Here is a 24,612-nt window from a genome sequence, read left to right on the forward strand (position 1 = left end):
TCTCTACAGGATGATTTGTTTCTAACTTAATACTGTACATGGGATTTGTTTCTAGCTGAGCTGTCTACTGAGAGATTTGTTTGCAGCTCAACACTCCACAGGGTGACTTGTAATGTAGTTGGACTCACTACAGTGTGACTTGATCAAGCTGATCTCTCTACAGTGTGCCTTGTTACCAGCTGATCTCTCTACAGAGTAATTTATTTCTAGTTGATTTCTCTACAGCATGGTTTGTTTCTAGTTGATCTTTCTACAGGGTGACTTGTTTCTAGCTGAACTTTCTACAGTGTGACTCGATTCTATCTGATCTCGCTACAGGGTGACTTGTTTCTAATTGATCCTTCTACAGGGTGATTTGTTTCAAGCTGGTCTTACTACAAGTTGATTTGAAATGTAGTTGATCTCACTACAGGGTGACTTGTTTCTAGCTGAACTCTCTACAGGGTGACTTGATTCTATCTGATTTCTCTACAGGGTGACTTGTTTGTAACTGATACTTCTATAAGGTGATTTGTTTCAAGCTGGTCTTTCTATAGGATGATTTGAAATGTAGTTGATTTTGCTACAGGGTGATTTGTTTCTACTTAGGTGACTCTACAGGGTGAATGGTAGCTGATTTCTCTACAGGGTGACTTCTTTTTGGCTGAACTTTCATTTTGTTTCAAGCTGATCTCTCTACAGAGTTACTTGTTTCTAGCTAATCTCTTTACAAGGTAAGTTGAAAATTAGTTGAACTCTTTGCAGCGTAACTTGTTTATAGCTGATCACTCTACAGAGTGATTGGTTTCTAGCTGATCTCTCTACAGGTGACTTGATTTTATCTGATCTCTCTACAAGGTGACTTGTTTCTAACTGATCCTTCTATGGGGTGATCTGGTCTTTCTACAGGGCATGATTTGAAACGTAGCTGATCTTGCTACAGGAGAACTTGTTTCTAGCCAGCTAACTCGACAGAGTGACTGGTAGCTGGTTTCTCTATAGGGTTGGCTGAACTCTCATTTTGTTTTGAGTTGATACCTCTACAAGCTTGCTTATTTCTAACTGATCTCTTTACAGGGTGTCTTGAAAACAAGTTGAATTCTTTGCAGCATAGCTTGTTTCTTGCTGATCTCTCTACAGAGTGATTTGTTTCTAGCTGATCTCTCTACAGAATTGATTTGTTTCTAACTGAATGCTATACAGGGTGATTTGCTGATCAGTCTATTGAGAGATTTGTTTGTAGCTGAACTCTCCACAGGATGACTTGAATTGTAGTTGGGATCTCTATAGGGTGATTTGATAAAACCAATCTCTCCACAAGGTGTCTTGTTTCCAGCTGATCTCTCTACAAAGTGATTTTTTCTAGCTGATCTCTCTACAGTATGATTTGTTTCTAGCTGATCTTTCTACAGGGTCACTTGTTTCTAACTAGCTAATCTCTACAGGGTGACTTGTTTCTGGCTGATTTCTCTCCAGTCTGACTTCTTTCTGGCTTACTTTCTACAGTGTGACTTGTTTCTACCAGATCTCTCTACAGGGTAATTTGTTTCGAGCTGATAGCTCTACAGGGTGATTTGAAATAGAGCTGATCTTATTACAGGGTTACCTGACCTCTTTACAGGGTGACTTGTTTCTAGCTGAACATTCTACAGGGTGACTTGATTCTAGCTGATCTGTGACCTGTTTCTAGCTGAATCCTCTACAGGGAGACTTGAAATATAGTTGAATTCTCTAATGGGTGACTTGATCAAGCTGATCTCTATACAGGGTAATTTTTTTCTGGCTGATCTCTGTACAGGGTGATTTGTTTCCATCTGATCTCTCTTCATGGTGACTTGCTTATATATAGCTGCATGAACACTCTATACATAGTGACTTGCTTCTAGCTTCTAGCTGATCTCTCTACGGGGCAGCTTGTTTCTACTAAATTTTCTATAGGCTGACTTGAAACGTAGCTGATCTCTCTACAGGGTGACTTATTTCTAGTTGATCAATGATCTCTCTACAGAGGGTGATTTGTTTCTAGCTGATCTCTCTACAGAGTGATTTGTTTCTTGCTACAAGGTGATTTGTTTCCAGCTGATCACTCTACTGAGAGATTTGCTTCTAGCTGATCTCTCTAGTGACAGTCTGTGTGACTTGTTTCTAGCTGATCTTTCTACAGAGTGATTTGTTCTAGCTGATCTCTGTTTGTTTCTAGCTGATCTTTTATACAGGGTCACTTGTTTCTAGCTCTACAATGTGATTGTTTTCAGCTGATCTCTCTACAGGATGCCTTGTTTCTAGATGATTTCTCTACAAGGTGATTTGTTTTCAGCTGGTCTCTCTACAGGATGATTATGTAGCTGATCTTTGTACAGAGTGACTTTTTCTAGCTGATCTCTCTACAAGGTAACTTGTTGCCAGCTGAACTCTCAACAGAGTGACTTGAAATATAGTTGAGCTCTCTTTAGGGTGACTAGTTTCTAGCTGAATACTCTACAGGGTGATTTGAACTGTGGTTTAACACTTTGCAGGGTGATTTGTTGACTTGTTTCTAGCTGATTTCTCTACAGGGTGACCTTTTATTAGTTAAGCTCCATACACAGTGGTATTATAATGTTAAATTCTTAGATGAATGCATAATTATTTACTTCTAAGCTGACTGCTCTATTAGAGAGACTGCTCTATTAGAATATCTTGATCATGCACTTGTTACACCTAGTTGACTTTCGTAGTGTAACTCAGTAGTTTGTAAACTACTGAAAGATCATTAATTTATTCTACCTCTCTACCTAATTTTCAACTGATTCCATTAGCTATTTGCCTGGTAGGCGTGGTAAGTAAATAAATACGTACCATAGATATTATAGAGTGACTCACCCAATATCGGACGGGCTCAAAAACACATACAATTACTCGAGCTACAACAATTTCAATTTCAATTATTAGCTTTACAGTACAATATTACAGATGTACATGGTTGCACAACAATATAAGTGAGTTCGTGTACAATTGCACTAAAGGTAATCTGGTAAGTTTTTTTTCCCCGGCTCTAATGGCATTCCCTTCCACCCACACATCTCTATGGAAAACAAGCTAGAATAACAACATAAAAAGGGAAAAAAATAATTTACCCACAGAAAAGACACCTAAAAGAACCTACAGAAGCCCAGGGAATGGTAGTAAACTTGGTAGATGCCCCTCTGCAATGGCAAGATATATTGCCGGGGGCACACCAGGACGCTTAGAGCATGATCGAGAACCACAGATGCACATGATGGAGGAGCAAAGCAAGGAGAACCCCAAACTGCAACGGAGCCAGCCCATCACCACTGAATATGGGGAACTCCACTTCTCACTGAGTAATTGAGCCAAATGCTTATAGGTCCCCATTCCACCGGAGGAGAAAAAAACTAATGGGGTAAAGCTGCCATGCTCTACTTCGCATATACGCTTCTCATAAGCACGACGCTTCTCAGCCTCATGCCTACGAAAAGTGGCAGCCAAGGTGGTAGACCGATTGGAGGCTGTAAAAGAATTAAAAACGTGAACATCAAAAAAGGTGCGATGATGTAAGCACCTCCAAAAACCGGATGCTCTGATATCCACTCTGGCGTTATCATCAAGTACAGCTGAACGGTGGTGCATAACCGTTCATCTGGTAAGTACCAGACCCTGTAATTTATTAAGAACTAATTGTTACTTATATAATTACAATTAGCTACTAAGTGTATCAACAGGAATTTTTGAGCATTTTATCTGTCTTTAGATAGTTCAAGGCTGTGGGACTTTGGACACCAAGTATCAGCTTTCTTGGCTTCTTTGTCTGGTGGCAGCAGCCCTGCAAAGGAATTTCTGATTAATACATATAACCTGGAAAAAAAAGTCAATTCCCAGACACCCACAATTTACAAATCACACTTGCATTCAATTAACAGTTTCATATCTTAAGGTTGTATATCAACTCATTTACTTCTAAATATCCCCAGTTTATTTATTTAAATCACAAATTACAAATCAAATAAAATGAGACTTCACTGGAGTAATAATCGCACCATAAATTTAAGTATACGGAAACTTGATTAAGTATGTTGTTTGAGATAAATTTATGGAAATGTGTACTGTATACTTTTACAAACACCGTATACTTAAATTCACGGTGTGATTATTACTTCAGTGACGTCTCATTTTATTTGATCTGTAATTTGTGATTTAATGATTTTTTATTATTTTTAAAACTTTATATATACACGTAATATGCAAACAATAGTACAGTACATTAACACAGTCCACCAGAAGCGATAGGGAAAGGGAAGAGTGCAGCAGGGAGGGTTGTGGTGGGGATAGTTGTGCTTAAATTTTGATATATCAATAATTAAATAAATTGGGGATATTTCGAAAGTAAATGAGGTGATCTACAACCTTAAGATATGAAACTGTTGATTGGATGTAAGTGTGATTGTAAACTACGGGTGTCCATGAATCAACTTTTTTTCCAAGGTTAAGCGTATTAATTGGAAATGACTGTGCAGGGCTGCTGCCACCAGACAAAGAAACTGAGAAAGCTGATACTTAGTGTCCAAAGCCCCACACCTCAAACTCTCTAAAGACATATAACTTGTTCAAAAATTCCTATTGTAGCACGAGTAATCATGTCCAATTTTGGAGCCTGTCTGATATTGGGTGAGTTACTTTACCTGTCAGTAGGTATATTATCTATGGTAATACTAAAAACTCGATCATGCGATTTTTATGCATGGTTGGCATTTTTGTTATAACTCCATGATTTTTAGTGCAATTTCTTTCAAACCACAAAAGGCTTGTATTACGATAGTTACTCCATGTACAGAGAGTGTTTCAAGTTATTTTGCCAAGCGATTTACCTTGGAGGCGTGACAACAAATCGCCTTTGGATTTTGAAAAATCGTACATAACTCCCTTGTTCTTTGTCTGATCTGTACCAAAATTGGACATTGTATACTCGTACTGTCCTCCAGATTTTAAGTAAATCAACCAAAGCACGCACGAGTTATTATAATTTTTCTAAAGTGTGCAAGACGAAAAGAAAAAGATGAAAATATGGAGAAAATAAGATGAACTTTGAAAGCATGTATCTCAGTAATAGATGGGCGGATTCACCTCAAATTTGGAATAGAAGGTGCCCTACCCCAAGGGAGTTTCCATAGTAAAAAATAGTTTATTTCCGTTTAGCCATTATCGAGCTATGGATGTGTGAAAATGGTGTTTTTTGGTTCCTGTACATTACACACTTGTCTGTCATGCACCCGCACTAGCTGTATACTTGGCTGCATGACACACTATTGTGTGTCTTTATACAAGACCACTATGTATTGTCTTACTTGTCAAAATTTTGTCACCCAATATAAAATACAGCAGAACCCATTTTATAGTGTCCACCTGTATGGATAGGCCATTAAGGCCAACATTAAATTGCCTAGAGAGATATTTATACAACAGTATAAAGCAGTTACCTGCCCTATTAGGCCAACAAATATTTGCAATATGCTGTAGTTAATCTTTGTACATGCAATGCAACACACTGCATAACAATTTCTGTGGAGCAATTCCCAATCACCTGCACATCTTTTCTCAGATACAATACTATCATGAACCATGGTAGTGGTTCATAATAGAGATCGTTTTTGCCACAATCCTACTAAAGCACACACATAAACACCACCTTAGGAAGTTCCCCCAACCTCAAAAGAAGCCTTAGAAGTAAATTTGGAAGAGGTATAGGTCCACTGAAAAATATGAAGTCAAAAGGAACCAATAAAAGTATTTTTTATAAAAAATCCATTTTGTTCATCTTATTTTCTGTTCATGGGCAAGAGCAAAATGTGAGTACTTTTTGGAGATCAAGACACATGGTATATCGTGCAGCCCAAGAAGCTGACATGCCACACCATAACTTGACAGGAAGAAAGAAAATGTGGTTTTCGCACATATGTCGCACTGTGATCCTTGGGACCAAATTTGCTACAGAAGTGCCGGCTAGGTAGGGGGTCTACATACCAAATTTGAAGAAAATCGCCCCAGAAATTTCCAGCCAAAATTTCGTTTTAATTTCTTTGTTGATGTTTTTTCTTTACTTTGCACACTTTGCAAAGTCTGCCATAACGTTATGAAGCACTAAAATGGACTGAAATTTGGCACACTTATAAAGTAGGCATTCCAGCCAGATTTTTAAATTTTGAAAAAATAAACTTTTTAGATGGAGTATTGATTCAGCGTTGGAAGTGGGTCAGTGCTGTTGACCCGTTTGACCCACTGACCCAAATAGTAATCTGGATGGGACCCGAATCTGACCCGCATGTGACCCGGTTTAATTAAAATAGAGGCGTTCCCCAAGAGCTACATTAAAAGTCCACAAGTTCCACTAGTCAGCCCTACATTTTTTACACTATAAAAAATTGTCTGCAAGAAGTGAGTATTAAGTGGGTGTGGCTCCACGTATGTATTATTATGTGAGGGTGGCTCCATGTAAGTTTACATGCAGTTACAGAATTTCCAGTAGTAAGTTACCTACATTTCAAGTAGCAATACGGATCTGATGATGCATGCATGCCCACAGAGCACAGCTGGTACAATTCTGATAAGTGGGCGTGGCTCTACATACCCCGTACAGACAGAAAAGCGTATTCCTGAATGGTGGACGTGGCTCCATGTGAGTTTCTTGGGTGTTTACAACTGCATTTCCATCAGTACAATCAACCTTGTTAACTTATAGTCACACGTGAGCTCATCCGGGTCAGACCCAGGTATTCAATGAAGTGGATAAGACCCACTTGACCCGGAAAAAATGTGACCCAAATGACCCGGATAATCCAGATGACCTGGCCCTCTTCTAACGCTGTATTGATTGCCGATCTCAGAAATACATAGTTTGTTGGGTTGGAATTAGCTACTTTGGCATGCACAATGCTTAAAAACTGAAAATAGGTACATTTTTTCTCCTTGGCTCCCCATACATTTAAAAGGGGAAAATGGCACAATTGAAGTAGGAAGCTATCTAGCAATCTGGACTGTCCTGAAACTGCAGTTGCTTCTAGCTGCAAGTTTGTACATGTAATGAGAGTAACTTCAGGTATTATCAGATCCCAGTGATCTTTGTATGCTTTGTGGTGAACAAAATATGTTTCACCTAATGCACACTTCTCAATACAACGGTGTATACCCATAGGCAAGAGGCTATGTGAAGTAAGGAAAAACATCAAGTTAACAACTTATAAAGGTAAACAACTAAAGTGGAGGTATCACAATGATGCAACAATACCAAAGGTGGAGTTGTGGTTTCAATTATGGCATTGTTATGCCAACTTTGAAATAGTTTATACTTTGAGCTAATGACACGGTCATCAGAAAAATACTGTGGAGCTGAAAATCACTAATCCAAGCGAATTCACTACGCCTTTTAAAGTAAGCAACAATGACTACCTTCCACTCAACCAGTGGCGTAACCAGGCCTCCACGGATGGGTGGGCACACTCACCCACACATTTCACCCCCATGCAACTAGCTAGCACAAAGTGTGAGTCCATCCTTAGTGGACTCTACATACATTTGGTTTAAAAACTGTTTCAAAAGTGCATAAATGTATCTAGCTAGCTAATAATATGCTACGCTGCTGTTCCTGCAGCTTATTTCATTAGTCTAATGCTACTGCATGAATGATATAGAAGCTCTAGAAATTGAAACTACCTTATTACGCCTCCTTGTCTGGTCTCCCTTAACTCATCTATACTTGTACACAACTCTTTATACTCCAACCTGACTCTTGAGATAATCGTAGTGGCTCCAACCTGACTCTTGAGATAATCGTAGTGGCTTAATTCAGCCACCAATTGCAATTATTCGCCTTTACACCATTTTTGTCTATCACTTTAGGTCACTTCACCCCGCCAACAAAAGAACATCTGTGCTGTTGCTCACAATTCAATATTCCAGATGTGAAAAAATAGACTGGATTCCTTCTTCCTTGTGTTCCTCCCTTCCCCGCCTAAAATTTGGATCACGTGATGATGTGCATTAAATAGAAAACGGATAGTTATAAAAACCGGAATCGAAACAGGAAACGAAATCAGCCTACACTCTAGTGGAGGACAATCACTATATGTGACTGGGCCTGCGAAAATAGGGCATGTGGGCACATGATTTTTGCCTACTTTTTCAAACTTCCATCACTCATAACTTTTTATACCATTATGCTATGGAAATGCAATTTTCAGGTCTTAGTAAGCATGTGATTGGCTTTATGAGAATATAAATATTCTGTTCAAGTAGTGAGATAGGACCTGTAGTGTGACTGGGTGTAGTTTGTGCCCACATGCCCTGTTTTTGCAGACCCAGTCACATATTATGCACAGTTACACTATAATATATGCACGCAGTACCTGTTTATGCATCAAGCAAGACTCCAGGTGGCAGATTTCTCTGCACGGCGCTTATCGATTAGAGATATTAAATGCCTGCTCCTATCCGAAGGTCTGGGGACTATACAATAGAAAAGTTCCGTGCTTGGGTAGGTGAGCCATTGATTGTCCCTTAACCACTTTCATAAGAAGTGTGCCATAATAGCCACAGATGGATCCCTATGGCTTCAGACTCGTCAACCCACTGCAGCCAATCATTACCATAAACGGTTTGTAATGATCAAGTAGTTATTCCTAGTCACTCCTCTTATAAAGTGGTCAAGGGACAATCAACGCTCACCTAACCAAGCACAGAACTTTTTAGTGATGTGCAATATATCGATTATATCAATAATCACATAGTGGTTTAATTTGCCATACATTAGTCCCAATAGTAGGAGTGCAATTAATCCCAAATCGCATGGCCTTGTTTCTGTAATTGCACTGTAAAGTAGCCAATAAAATAGCAGAATAACAGAAGCCTTTTAAGTGCAACAAGAAAGTGATATAATGAATAGCCAATCAAATAAGCTGACAATAGAAGCCTTTTAAGTGCAACATATGTAGACATTTTGAATAGCCAATCAGAATTGCTGACACGTGAAGCCTTTTAAGTGCAACAACAAATGATGTAATACAAAGATGGATGATGCAATCACCTGGTAGAAGTGAATGGCCACATAGAACTGGATAGGTGTGTACTACAAACCACGAAGGGTGGTCACTATGTGATTAGTAGGCAATCACACGCATTTTCGTGCAATTATGGAATAATTGTACTCGTAACAGCCAAAATTGCACTCGGCTTCGCCTTGTGCAATTTTGACTGTTACTCGTACAATTATTCCCTAATTGCACTCAAATGTGTGTGATTACCTATACTTATCGTGATATATTAAGTTTTATATCATAATCATGATAAAAAAAATCTGTATCGTCATATCGTGATATATGATGGTGTAGCAATTTCATCAGAAAATGATGTTCAAGACAGTATTATTTTCTTTATAACAGACTTACTTGCAGAGGAAAGTGCATGTTAGGGACTATGTTACATGGTTTATACTCAAATACTAGCAATTTACTACCATGACTTCATGCAATTTGTATATCGTGATAATTTATCGTATCGTGATAAAAGAAGAGAGCAATAATCGTGATAGGTGATATACAAAATTTGCCATATCGCACAACACTAGAACTTTTCTATTGTAGAGTCCCCAGACCCTCGGATAGGAGCAGGCGTTTAATATCTCTAATCAATAACCGCCGTGCAGAGAAATCTGCCACCTGGAGTCTTGCTTGATGCATAAACAGGTACTGCATGCATATATTATAGTGTAACTGTGCATAAAATAGTGATTGTCCTCCACTAGAGCACTGTGGAAAAGGTGGGATATAAGATGGTATTTCCAGTGGCTTATTGAATACAAATAAACTTTAATATAAACCCTGTAATATACTCATGTCATACTTTAGTATAATGCATACTATACTATTACATATATGGTTTCAGTTTATTTACCACATAACCTGAAATATCTTATATCTAGTTAATGCCCACACTATACCATCACATATATGGTTTCAGTATGTTTAACACATTAACTAATGCCTTACATAAGATTGTTAGTATAATACAGGTTATACCAAGCTTTTTTGTATTCAATAAGCCACTGGAAATACCATCTTATATCCCTCTTTTTTCACAGTGGAGTGTAGGCTGATTTCGATTCGTTTCGTTTCCCGTTTCGATTCCGGTTTTTATAACTATCCATAGAAAACACTGAAACTACCCAGATCACGTGATGTAATTATTGAACTTATAGTAATATCAACTGCTGATATGCAACAAAAATATCGTACTACCAAGGTATGCACTATTTGTCTCTTGTTCATAATAACACAAGCGAGTGGGTGCCGCTCTCCTAGGAAAAGTTGGGTGGCACCCTTGGCTACACCTCTGCACCCAACAGTACGTTTTTTAATGTATTCTACATACATTACAAGGCTTGAGAAGATTACAGAACAACACAAAACTTACTTATATCATAGATACTATATTCGTAGAATATACTATCTATGTTTATATGTAATGCACACGATAAAACTAAGATTTTCATGATGATCAGCGTTTGTACAAACCCCATAGCGATTTTCATCCTCATTGGAGCTCAGATGGTGGAGCAATCCTAAGTTAAACATGAGTTGTTATTTTGTGCCAGGGTTCTATTGGGGAATATATGGAGAATTTTTAATTAAAAAATCTTGGATACTGAATGCCTACTTAAAGGTTCATTAAAGCAAATCTCAGTACCAAGTTTGGTAGGAGTCCGATGAACATTCACGGAGTTATGATCAATTATTCACATAAAATAAGATCGAAATTCTGTCATGCCCACAGGGTAAACCCCTTGAAGGAATGAGCTGAAAATACTATGTTGTTGGAATTACCATTGTAGAAGTGCCTTTTTGTGATTTGCAATGAATCCAGATAAAGAGCATTGAGATATGACACAAAACCCAACCTGTGTCACAATTACGTGATCGAAATTTATGAATAAAAAACTATTAGTTTTCATGCCTACCAGGCAAACCGCCTAAAGCAATCAGTTGAAATTTTGTATATAGCTGGAATATTCACCATAGAAAGTCTGTGCAGTAGTACAGAAGAATCGGAATGCAAACCACTGAATTATGATTCGAAAGCCAACTACGTGTAACAAAATCGAGATTTAAATACTCTAATAGAACAGTCACCCTAATAGAGCATTTAGCTGCAGAGATACTCTAGTAGAACAGTCATCATGCAGCTACAAATAAATCGTTCTAGTGATTCAGACCATTACAAGTCACCTTGCAGGGAGATCAGCTTGACACCAATTCACCCTGTAGAGAGTTCAGCCACAAACAAATAACCCAGTACAGAGTTCAGCTACAAGTCACCCTGTAGAGAGCTCAACTAGAAACAAGTCACTCTGTAGAGAAATCAGCTAAAAACAAATCACCCTGTAGAGTGTTCAACTAGAAAAACTCACCCTGTAGAGAGATCAACTACAAACAAGTTACCCTGTAAAGAGTTCAGCTACAGTAGCTACAAACAAATTACCCTAGTGAAAGCAGATGGAAACAACTCACCTTGTAGAAAGATTAGCTACAAACAAGTCACCCTGTAGATAGTTCAGCTACAACCAAATCACCCTGTAGAGATCAACTAGAACCAAGTCACCATGTAGAGAGTTCAACTACGAACAGATCACCCTGTTAGATCAGCTAGAAACAAGTTACCCTGTAAAGAGGTCGGCCAGAAACAAGTCACCCTGTAGAGAGTTCAGCTAAAACAAGTTACCTTGCAGAGAGTTCAACTACAAAACATCACTCTGTAGAGAGATCAGCTAGAAAAAGTTACCCTGTAGTGTAGAGTATTCAGCTACAAACAAATCACTCTGTAGAGAGTTCAAGTTAAGCTACAAGCAAATCACTCTGTAGAGAGTTCAAGTTAAGCTACAAACAAATCACTCTGTAGAGAGTTCAAGTTAAGCTACAAGCAAATCACTCTGTAGAGAGTTCAAGTTACCCTGCAGAGAGATTAACTAGAAACAAGTTACATACCTTGTACAGAGTTTGGCTACCCTGTAGAGAGTTCAGCTACAAACCAAACAAACACTGAGTGCCCGTGGGTGAATTTCGACTTCTGGGCCTTGTTACTTTGTGCTGGATCGCAACAATTGTAATTGTATGTGATAAAAATATGCAAATTTATCACTGATGGCCTACCAAAAGTTTGGTAGAGATCCGAGTATTGTGTATTCCAGAATATAATGCAGTATAGAACTTGCACACGCCAATCAGTTATTACAACAAATTCCAATAAACCACAAATGCTAACTCAAGTCAGAATATATATATGAAGTTCTAAACATACGTAAGAAATCTCTTGTTCCTTTTCTTTACACACTAGGACACCTCCCTGTGACATGTGGAGTCAGTCACCAAGCCTGCTCTTCAATAGGTAACGCCTCATTACACACAGTCAGCATCTTGTAAAGGGTGATAAATTCAGCTGGAGCATCGTCCCTACATAAAAGATAGGCATTCAATTACAAAATAATTTACCAGTATACAGTAGCTATCACACAGCACATACATGTGTTGATTACAAACCAGTGTGCACTTGCACATATCTTCAAAACTAACACTTACTTTCAGGTTAATTTACTCTAGTGTCACTCTTGGGTGTCCAGACAGTTATTTTCTTGGTAGTTGTCAAACAAACAGGCTGTTCTTGACTGACTTCTGTGGTGCAAAACACGGTAACCTAAGACGGATACTTCAAGTATGTATAATATTGCCAATTACTATATGATGTAACAGCCACATGTGGCTATGTGGGTTGGCCCTTGTATTGCTTCAACAACCTGCTAGCATCCTTAATTCTTGTTGCACTTGTAAAAGGCTTCTGTGATTCTGTTATTTCATTGGCTGCTTTACAATGCAATTACAAAAAAAACCATGCGATTTGGAATTGCACTCCTACTATTGGAACAAGTGTGTGGCAAACTAAATCACTATGAAATTATTTTGTATAATTGATCACCAAAATATTTAATTCACAACCTACAACCTACTATAGTGCATTTTTAATTGGCTAGAGCAAATCATAGTCAAATGTGAATCATAATTAAGTTCGTATTGAAAATCCTCTTTTACAAAATATGCCCTCTTTGGGATACAGTTGGATAATTAGTCTGAAGAAGGATATGTGGCATTTAGAAACTTCTATATCCTGTATAACGTAGGTAGCTAACTAAAGTTTAATTTCTAATAATACATATGTGCATTGCTTTCACCTTATTTGTAACTTGATTTTTTTGTAGTTGCATTTTATTGCTAATACAACCAAAAGAATTACCCCACAAATTTTACTTCCTTCCATTTTAACAAAAAATCCATAGCAAGTTCCCACTGGTATTTTTAATTTTTAATACATATGAGAATTTATGATGCATTTTAGCTCCTCATTTACATGTGCTTATGCTTCTTTATGTAGAATTTTTTGGCTGCTTTATGGAGCAAGATAGTACATGGAATATGACATGGCCAGAAACTTTACCAGGTGTAAAAGCAAATCAAACTTGCCAAGGCAATGGTAAGTGGCAATCAAGTACTAAATATACATAATATATTCACACAGATACAGTCAAGTTCTATAAGGGTGCAGTCCTTCTAAAGCCTGGGCAAAAAAAGTTGTGAAACAAAGGTGGTGGCCAAGAAATGGCTGATGTGATGTTAATGCTAGTAAATTTCGATAACAGCCATTATTAAAATTTATTAGCATTAACATCATTGTAGCCATTTCTTGGCTGCCGCCTTTGGTTTCACAACTGTTTTATGCAGGCTTTTAAAGGACCACACTCTTTAAGCTTGGCTGTTTCATTTCTTTTTGTATTTTGCAAGGTTCTAAAACCTGCCTATAGTGACTTTTTGGGCTTCTTTTTCCCAAATTTCATCTTAGGTACAATAGATTTTTGTGAGGGCTAACCAGGTTTGTTCGACATTTATGATAACTAGAGACAAGTTGTGCCAAATTGAGTTTCTCATGATAGGAAGAAAGTGTAGATGCATTGTTAGTAGACTAATAATCACTGTCCTAATGCACTAGCAACAATGTAACAATGTACAGTACTACCATATTCAGTGTTACAGCCACTGTGTTGTTGCTATGTTCATTAAACAAATTAATGGTGGGAAGTCTAAGGAAAGCAAGGAAAGATTTGTGGTATGCTATAGCCATGTTGTAGAATACTTTGTGTGTAAAAATTAATCACTGTATGGCAAACAGCCACAAAACTGTTCTTTAAACTTGAGTTGACCAGTCCACCTACCCTGGACCAACACACCTTGTCTTGTCATGCCTGGTTTGATCAATTCATACTTCAGTTTACTTTGAAACTATGCTGTGCTGTACTGGGTTATATAGAAGGCAGCATATAACAAAGATATACAACCTCTGGTGGTGCACTCTTTTTAACGTCAGAGTGTTACTTGCTGTTACTGTTATGTGGTTGGCTTATCTCACCTATTATTCTGACTGGTTACTTTAACTTGATTAACTGGTTTACAGGTAAACCTCAAGATCGCTGCTTTGGCATTAAATAATAATAATAATATGGTCTGCTTGCACAGTGTGTACTCAGGGAAGATTGGATGGCAAACAAGCATGTAGTTGGGCACACACCTAATTTTTCATGGGGGCAGACAAACCTTGCATGTTGATCCTGCCAATATTATTGTGCCATAGCTAACTGGAAACCTGCTTACCAAATTAGTACTCTGCCATTATAGTTGCTCAGTAAAATTTCCATCCCACTAATTAACCACATAACTATGGTGTATAAGGTTACAAACAACTTCCAAAAGGTGTTGGTGTTGGTTACATACTTTTACTAGGAAGTAATGTGGGCTGCCACCACACCAAGAATATTGCATGCATACATGTAGCTAGTACTTTGCTGTGTCATTATTCATTACTGTGTAACAATTTTTAAAATAACATACTGTAATGTAATCCCACAATGACTCCATCTGTATACCCATTTAAATCTCCCTCCATTATCCCAGTTAATTAGAGATACAGCACAAGGATCTTTATGGATTAAAAACAAAGGCAAACTTGACGTTGTTAAGGTATGAAGATCCGATATGTAGTGCATCAAACAAGGGCATGCCGTGGATGCATGACAACATTGTGAGTTGGATGGTTAGTGTGTATAGCTACAGAAGGCAGCCTTCACCCAAAGCATTTGTTTTAATAGTAAATTAAAATCTCAGTAACTAAAGTATTCTCTATTTAAGTAATAGTTGTATCATGTACCCGAGTGATTTGCCTGATATGTACACTCAAGCTCGAGGGCCGTTAGGCTCGAGAGCGTGGGTGTACATATCAGGCAAATCACGAGGGTACGTAATACAACTGATATGTACCATGTAGGCTAATAGCCTACTGTGGTGGGCGACTAACCACCCAAGCCAATACGAGGCAACTTGCTGGATTTATTATAAATTATAGAGAGTCTTGTAAAATTCGATTATGGGTCAGCAGCAAGTAACATTGCAGTTAATGTACATTGTTAACATAAATGGCAAATCCTATGAATATCACGGAAACACTCAATTTTGCGATTTAACAAGTGTTTCAAAGTTTCTACATCGTTTAACCACTGTTTACAATGTTTTCTAAACATCCAGAGGGGTAAGCTTCACTGTAGAGTGGTTACCTCGTGATATACGAAAAGTGGGCATGGTACGTAATCAAACACGCGGACACGCGATTGTAAATCAACCATGACACTAGTTCTCACCTTAAACTACCGTTTGTCAACCATAGGGTGGTAAGGGTGTCGAATCGCCTTCGTATGAGTGCTGTAGAATGCAAAATCGGGTTCATGGTCTTCATCACGTGAGTAATAATAAACTCCCACAATCGAATATACTGCCAGGATTCTTAAAAAACAAACAACGTTACTTCATCAGATATCAAGGCATGGTACATTTACATGTACCATGGCCAGCCATGGTTTATTTTAAATGTACCATAGCCAGCCATGGTTTAACTTAAATGTACCATGGCCAGCCAGGGTTTATAAGATATGTACCCTGGAATTTTCCTTTGAAGTTAGTTGGTTTCATGGTACATTTCTTATCAAAATATAAGATTATTATGTACATTTATAACATTTTAGGAACTGCACACAGACAATGCCTTAAAAATGATCTGTGGGGAGAACCAGATTTGTCTGAATGCCATACACCAGAGATAACAAAACTTGAGAGAGAAGTTGAATCATTACTTAGTAATGGAACTGAAACAAAAAGCGCAGACACTGTCATTGGTATCACTAATGAGTTGAGTAGTAGTTTGAACACTACACAGATGATATTTCCAAATGATGTTAATTCTATAACAAATATTTTGGAAACTGTTCTTTCGTAAGTTGAATGACCTCATGATAATTCTTAACAACAATTCACCATTGTATATGTGTCATATATTTACATAGGGTGACTGTAGAACTTGATGATGAGGATGATAATAGCTCATTAGTACAGGAAGTGACTGAGGTACGTATGTATTACATTACAAATTAGTATTGACATAAAAATATTATTAGCATAACTCAGTCATTAACAAATTAGTGTAAAATAACTCAGCTGATTTTCAATAATTACAAAGAAGAAATGCCTAACCCAAGGCTTCAACAGGTCATAACTAGAGTGGAGTATGATATTGGTCTCTAAACTTGATAAATACATATTTAAGGCTTCACTGTAAACAACTGTTTGACTACAATTTATGACTCAGTCACGAAGTGAGGCTATGCATGACAAGGTCGTGAAGGCCGGCACTGACGGTTAGCTAACAGTGGCTTCTAGTTACAACAGGGTCTGACTGACACTATTGTACCATACTGGCTTGATTTGACATTCTTGAACATGCATGCACTAATTATGTACGTGTACAAAATTAATTTACATGGATAAATATGGAATAATTTTTAATCCATGTAAACTCTTCTGAAGATTGTAATGCATTTATTACAGTATTGCAGTGTAGGTAGCATCCACAGTAGCAGTACCCTAGATGATCAATACTTGTGTTATCCTTTACTGCATGCACACATTATGACCATATTGTATGGTGTACATGAAAAGCACACATATATACTGTATTAACATAGTACAGATCAAGAATAGAATGCCTCAGTTGTATATGAGCATGAATGTTCATTAATTGTAGGACTTTACTGGCGTGTTGGATATTCTATTTGATGAAGAAAACGATGCATCTTTTCAGCAAATAAGAAATGAGGTTTGATTGTATACCAATGCATGACTTATTAGTGAATATTAGTGTAACATTATTCAGTACATGTAATACTATACCAGCAAATGTATACAATTGTTTCATAAGCGGCACTTGCTTCATTTGTAAGCCTGAGTCAAATATGCTCAAAAAATGCTTTCAGGAATTGCCATTATTATCTTGGAGCATTAACCAATGAATGCTCTATTAGAATATTTTACTACATAGTGACTGTTCTATTAGAGTATATCAATCTAAGTTGAGTGTTTCCACTGACTGCTCTATTGGGGAATATTGTTGGAATTAAGCTCCATAGTTTGACATATCCACCTAATAATATGCTAGCATTATGTTGGCATAACACTCTAGCCTATTATGCCTTTTATTATGCTGGCATATTTGATGCTGGCCTATTCCTTTGCATATCAGTAGTTTGCACAATCATTTCAGTTAAAACTCATAGGCTATACCTATACAAATGGAAATATGGCCTCAACAATGAGATGGCTTTATTGAAGGTGGAATCAAAGTGTTTCACTGTAATTAATGCTGTGACTGTACTATCACAGTATTTGAAATTTATGTACGAATATGGCTAGTAAGAAATTGGATGAGAAGACACTCTATGTATATGTGTTTAAAATTGTGACCTTCATCATAATCAATGCAAGCATATGGTAGATATCTCAATTAATTGCATGATGATCAATCAAACATGCAATTTATTACAGGTCATATAAATGTTCTTGTGTGGAATTATGTACCTCATATCTAATGTAATGTAATCTGTCTGCAGGATGTAGCACAACCAACAGCAACAGCTAGTGAAAGATTACTAGCTACCTCTGAACAAGTTGGAAGATTGTTAAGCACTACTCTAGATGTTAGTACTAATGAAACCGTCAGAACCAGTCTAGTAGGAAGAAGGAAAAACATTGGTTAGCAGAATTTGCTTGCTGTGCACACAGTAGTTACATACTGCCACAATGCTTCACATGTATCTATTTCAAGTAGATGGTATGTAGTTGTTGTCTTGCATCTACCATATAATATGTACCAATACACAGATTACACTACTGCAACTCATATGCTGCACATGCTTATTATTCTCAAAATTATGCCAGTACAATCAGCAGGTGCTTACTAAATAAAACCCCATACCCATTACCGTTTTTATTATTAAACCAGGTGCACGCCCACAACTGGCCAAAGGCCAGCCGTGGGCGCGCCTGGTTTACTGAAATCACTTTCGTAAGGGTGTGTGTGTGTGTGTGTGTGTGTGTGTGTGTGTGTGTGTGTGTGTGTGTGTGTGTGTGTGTGTGTGTGTGTGTGTGTGTGTGCTTATCTATGTTTGTCCGTATACACACACATGAGCAAAATCATTAAATAATGGCAAAAGCAGCTTTTACGTAAGAGATAAAAGCAAAATGAACTCTGTATTAAACTTCTACACAGGTGAATTTTGCTCTGAGGTGGTTTCTTTTCAGCGGACTGAAATACAGGTTAGGCGACTTTTCTCAGGCTTTGTAAACTACCTTCCCTTTGAGGTTTTCAGGCATTTAACAACTAAAAAACAATGGTGCGGGCCTCCCAAACTACCAGGAATAGCCTATCGCTTCAAGTTGAAAGGGGGCATATCACTTACATACGCAAATGAAAATGAATAGCAACTTTGAGGCTTTGTCGAGAGAATTTGTGGGAAAAAAACATGCTAGTCAAACTATAAAACAGTTTAGAAGATACTTCTGTGCATAATATGTGACCGAATTTTGGAAAATCACACATATGGGCGCATTTGACACTTAAAATATTTAATAACCAAATAACGAACTTTATAGTGCAAATGTACTTGTTGATAGTTTTAAGCCATTCTCAATGCCTTAAATTACTAGAATATTTTAGAAATATTTTTATAGTTCTTCTCTGCTCATAATAGCAACCCACCAAACATGAAAATTCTAATTATTTCACGCACACCCATATGGGTGATTTTCCAAAATTCAGTCACATATGTCGGTTTGTTAACAAGCACTTTCTTAGCAGTGCATAGCAATGTAATTGAATGAATTACGAAAATTTCATGAATTATAAAATACGAGAATTAGCTAATAATATTATTGTACAATCCAAAACTACCCTATTGTAAAATAGTAATACATAGTTGGTTAATTCATAGTAGCATATGCTATCTATGGTTAATTCCAGATGAATTATCTAGCTGCATGGCACCTGGTTTTTAGAGGTATATAGCACGACATTAACTTATTATTAGTATTATTATTATTATTATTATTATTAGTATTATTATTATTACTAGGACCACGTCACATACAACTAAGTACATACACCAACGTTGCAACCTACCCATTGGGCAAGTATAAACAGTGCCATAGGAAACACTCAGAGCAGTGTGCGTGTACCTGTGGAAATGATACATATACATACGTACACAGGCAAGGGAGTTTAACTGGCATCAGAAAACCACAATACTAAAACACAACCTACACAAAAAACCAAATTAAGTTAGCTATATTGAAAGTAACTATATATTGTAGGTGTGATGTGTCTCTGAAGATGACTCAGCAGTGAAGTGAGGCTATGCAGAATAAGGGATATGGTGAAGGCACAATTAGCAATTGATCCCAATCAAGCCAATATGGCACAACAGATTCTGTTGTAACTAGAGGCCACTGGTGATGTACCTGTATATCAGCGGTGTGGCATTGGCACAGTGATCACAGTCTATAATATTATGCATACAGCCATGCACAACATACAGGAGATAGTTGCACATTGTTGTATATGTAGCACTGCATCTGCTTCTTGTTTAGCTATTACAGACTCACAGTAGACTAGTAGTTAGGCCGAGTGGAAAATAATTCCAGCCGCCAGCAAGCCAGATGAAGGTGCTGGTATAATGAAAATAATTCCAGCTGCTAGCAAGCCAGATGACGGATGAAGATGTAGACCTATAATACAACTACCGGTACAAGTATTACATTACTCATTACCTTGCTGTTCCAGCTGGTTGTTTATGAGCGCATCAGCTGGTATCCCAACTGGTCATCAGCTGGTCATTCACTGCATGACGCCTGGAGCGCATATCCTACACACAAAATACACAGTTACAAACATTTAAACATACTTGTAATGTTGTTGCTTACCAATAAAGTGGCGCCTGGCCTCTCCGCGGACGTTTACTAATCTTCTCGTTCGAGCAATCTGTAATTAAACAAGGGCGTGGTGCCGGGTGCTATATTATTATTATTATTTTTTTAATAGAGTTACACGTATGGTAAAGTCATCAGCACGGACAGGCGTACTTATTATACGGTTGTGCCTTCATTCACAGGCGAATCTATCCCCGCTTAGTTCATGTCTCTAGGCCTCGTAGTTTTCTCAAACATTATTTATTATTTATTTATTTATTCATTCCGGCATTATTAATGACGTAATTTTAACCGCATTTCGTATTATTCTTACTACTTGGTTGTATAACTAGGTCTGGGGGAAATACAACCAAGTACAATCACTAACAGGACAATCTACTAATGGGGCATGTACAAACAGTATATGGCCAACACAGTGTGTGCAGGTAGGATGCACTGTAATACAATTGACTGGCACATAAACATAAGGGGTGCATTAGGTGCATCAGCTGGTTGTTTACTGATGCCTGGACTCATATCCTGCATACAAAATACACATTTACAAACATTTAAACATAGTTGTAATCTTATTGTTTACGTGTAAAGTAGCCTCTGGCTCTCCTACAATCATTCTGCAGATGTTTGTTGATCTTCTCCTTCATGCAATCTGTAAATAAGCAAGGGTGTGGTACTGGGAATTATATAGAATTACACGTATGGTCAAGTCATTAGCATGAACAGGTGTACCTATTATACAGTTGTGACTTCATCTACAGGCGAATCTATCACCACTTAGTTCATGTCGCTAGGCCTCATAGTCTTTTTGAACATTATTTATTTATTTATTCATTCATTCATTCATTATTATTTTTTATTGCGTTATCTCAACTGCATTTCTTATCAAACAGTACGGTAATACGATTAAGTAGAAAACCAGGTGAATATTTCATGTGCCACCCAAAATTCCACCTTTAAAAATCATCATAGTGATATCTTACAAGACGAAAATCACCTATACGGAATAGTATAATACATAAAAGAGCATTAAATATAACAAAACACTTACAGGTGGCTGGATATAGAATTTTTAAAAATCGCTAAAACTAACATTTTAGACTGACTGCCTGACTGACTGACCACAGTCACAAGCCTAGATGCCAAACAAAGCAGTGCACGATCACCATTTTATGCCACAATAACAAACTCACCAGTGGGATGTGCCTTTTGGGGTTCCGACGAGTGTGTACCCTCTGCACCTTGTCATTTCTTTTATTTATTATTTGTACTAAGCAGTCAGCGCTGCTAGTGTGCTCAGTACATTAATTATACACAAAGCAATTGCCCAATTACAAGTCGAGTAATGTTGTTGCAAAAGTGATGTAAATAATTCAGAGTCAGTTGTTTTGATGACAGTTGGTGGTAAGGTGTTCCATTATTTTGTAGTCCTCGAGAAATAACTATTTCGATGAATTCTTGTGGATGACATTTGTATAATGAAATGTAGTGGGTGGTATGACCTGGTTGTTCTCATTGATGGAACAAACAGGTCATATCTTCTACTACATTTATCTTCAATCAAGGCTGCTTGTCTTCTTCTTCATCCAATGAAACCATATCAAGGTGTTAATTTTCCATATCAAAACTTTCTTTAAGCAGCATAATAGATGCCACAAGATTATTTAAGGCACTTAGACTATGCTACTGTACATAGGTACCGGTACTAGATAGCTTTCACAATAAGTCGCAAGATCATGCCCATTCTTCATTCTACGCATTATCGATCTATTGATTGAAAGCAGGACAACACACCCCTTTTTGCTCTAGCTGTATTTCAGTGACCACACACCTTCAAGTTGGAAGGCTGACTTGAGATGCTTTACTAATCGATTGAAACCACTCCCATTTTTGGGAAAGCGCACATCTTTGCAAGCTGACTTGAGATACTCTAATACAGCGCTCATCCTAATAGAACAGTCACATGTTTATAGCTAGCTGTATACCTTAAGAAAAAACTAAACAATCTTACTAGCATATTAAAAATTAAAAATAATAAAGTAGGGATCCAAACGATAAAAAGTAGTGAAACAAGAGATGAACGATGGTAGCTATTACAGCATAGCTCAGTGGGAAATCCCTACTTTGGCATTGAACACAAAACAATTGCTATACCATGCCAAAGTAGGGATTTTCCACTGAGCTATGATGTTATAGCTACCATCGTTCATCTTGTTTCACTACTTTTTATTGCTTGGATCCCTACTTTATTTTTAAATTTATAATTTTTAATATACTGGTTATTCTTAGTACTTGGTTGTATAATTACTAGGACCGAGTCACATACAACCAAGTACATACACCAATGTGACAACCCCTTGGTGTGGCTATGCACATGACTGGGTGGTGAATGAAAGCATGTCACAATAGTGACATGGAGATATAACACAATAGTGGCATCGTAACTAGAGGCCACCAGTAGCTAGCTAAGCACCAGTACATCAGTGGTGTGGCAATGGCACAGTAATGTGTATGCATACAAAGCATACAGGAGAGAACTATACATTATTGCAGTATTGTATGCAGTAACACATTACTGGGAACATCACTGAAAATGAAAACTATTCAGCTATGCAGCCAATATACAGCACAGTATCAACATCAACTAGAGGTCACCAGGAGCTGAATATGGTTCACCAGTGGTGTGGCAATGGCACAGTGATGGATACGCACTATATGCATACACAACTTACAGGAGATGCACAATACTGTAGTAGTTAAGAGTATGCAAGCCAGATAACCTAATAAAGGAAGACAGCCAAGCCAGCCAGAGTCTAGTGAGACAAAATATACAATACAAGTAACTAACACTTTACTAGACGTTTACACATAAAATACAAGTAAACAATACAACTATTCCTTGTCTTGTTCGGCTGGCATGGTGAACTTCCTTCGTATTGGTGTCGGGCGTGGCCACCTTAATTACCTGCTGCTTAATCCTCTTTATGTGAATGAATCCACTGGAAGCTGACATGACAACTTGAGAATAGTGTGCCAGCTGGCAACACTTTCAAAAGTAAATTACCAGTGGTTCTTCATCTAGATTGTTGTACCGGGGTGTCACGTGCTAGCTGTTTTGATTGGCATTAAACAGAATCATCATACCATTTGTATCACCTCCATGAAAACACCTGCCCATTATACGATTGTCTTTTCATTCAACATGGATTCTATTCCCAGTGAGTGCAAAGCCTTAGGCCTTGTAGTTTTCTCAAACATTATTTATTTAATTATTTATTTCATTATTTATGATGTAATCTTGACTGCATTTCTTATTATTCTTAGTACTTGGTTGTATAATTATTACTAGGACTGCGTCACATACAAACAAGTACATACACCAATGTGGCAACACCCTGGTGAGACTATTAAGTGGTGAAGGCACGATCAAATAATTATGATCCGACATCAACTCAATATGTTACAATAATATATAGTGACAGGTATAACACAATAGTGGCATCGTAACTAGAGGACACCTTTTGCTATGTGACGGCACATCATTGGTGTGACAATGGCACAGTGATGTGTACATAGTATATGCATACAAAACATACAGGAGAGAACTATACATTATTGCAGTATTGTATGCAGCAATACATTATTGGCACATCACCAGATAAAAATTATTCAGCCATGTAGCCAATATTATACAACACGGTATCAACATCAACTAGAGGTCACCAGTACTTAAATACAGTTCATCAGTGGTGTAGCAATGGCACAGTGATGGGTGACACAATATATGTATACACAACTTGCAGGAGATACACAATACTGTTGGAGTATGCAAGCCAGGTGAACCAGATAAAGGAAGACAGCCAGAGCCTAGTAAGCCAGTTAAAGGCAAAATATATAGGCTACAAGAAAACATTAAAACACATACATGTTCTTTACAATACGTGTACATATAAAATACAAGTAAACAATTCAAACAGATATACCGTTCCTTGTCTTGTGCAGCTGGCATGGCAAACTTCCTTTTGTATTGGTGTGGGGCATGGCCACCTGCTTAATCTTTTTTGATGTGAATGAATCCACTGGCAGCTGGCACGGCAGCTTGAGATGTTACAAACTTTTAAATATACTTGTAATCTTCTTGTTTACATGTAAAGTAGCCTCTGGCTCTCCTGCAATCACTCCATGGACGTTT

General features: G+C 37.6%; 1 protein-coding gene across 1 annotated transcript in view; it reads left to right on the plus strand.

The window, feature by feature from the left end:
* Nucleotides 1-24,612, plus strand: part of LOC136253114 (adhesion G protein-coupled receptor L4-like) — a 58,458-nt gene that overhangs the window by 6,815 nt on the left and 27,031 nt on the right. Inside the window, exons 2-6 of the mRNA XM_066045723.1 lie at nt 13,444-13,542; nt 16,136-16,382; nt 16,454-16,514; nt 17,191-17,262; nt 18,053-18,194. Of these exons, the coding sequence (XP_065901795.1) occupies nt 13,444-13,542; nt 16,136-16,382; nt 16,454-16,514; nt 17,191-17,262; nt 18,053-18,194 (621 nt within the window). The remainder of the gene's footprint in view (nt 1-13,443; nt 13,543-16,135; nt 16,383-16,453; nt 16,515-17,190; nt 17,263-18,052; nt 18,195-24,612) is intronic.

Source organism: Dysidea avara, chromosome 4, assembly GCF_963678975.1.
Source record: "Dysidea avara chromosome 4, odDysAvar1.4, whole genome shotgun sequence".
NCBI classification, from domain to species: Eukaryota; Metazoa; Porifera; class Demospongiae; order Dictyoceratida; family Dysideidae; genus Dysidea; species Dysidea avara.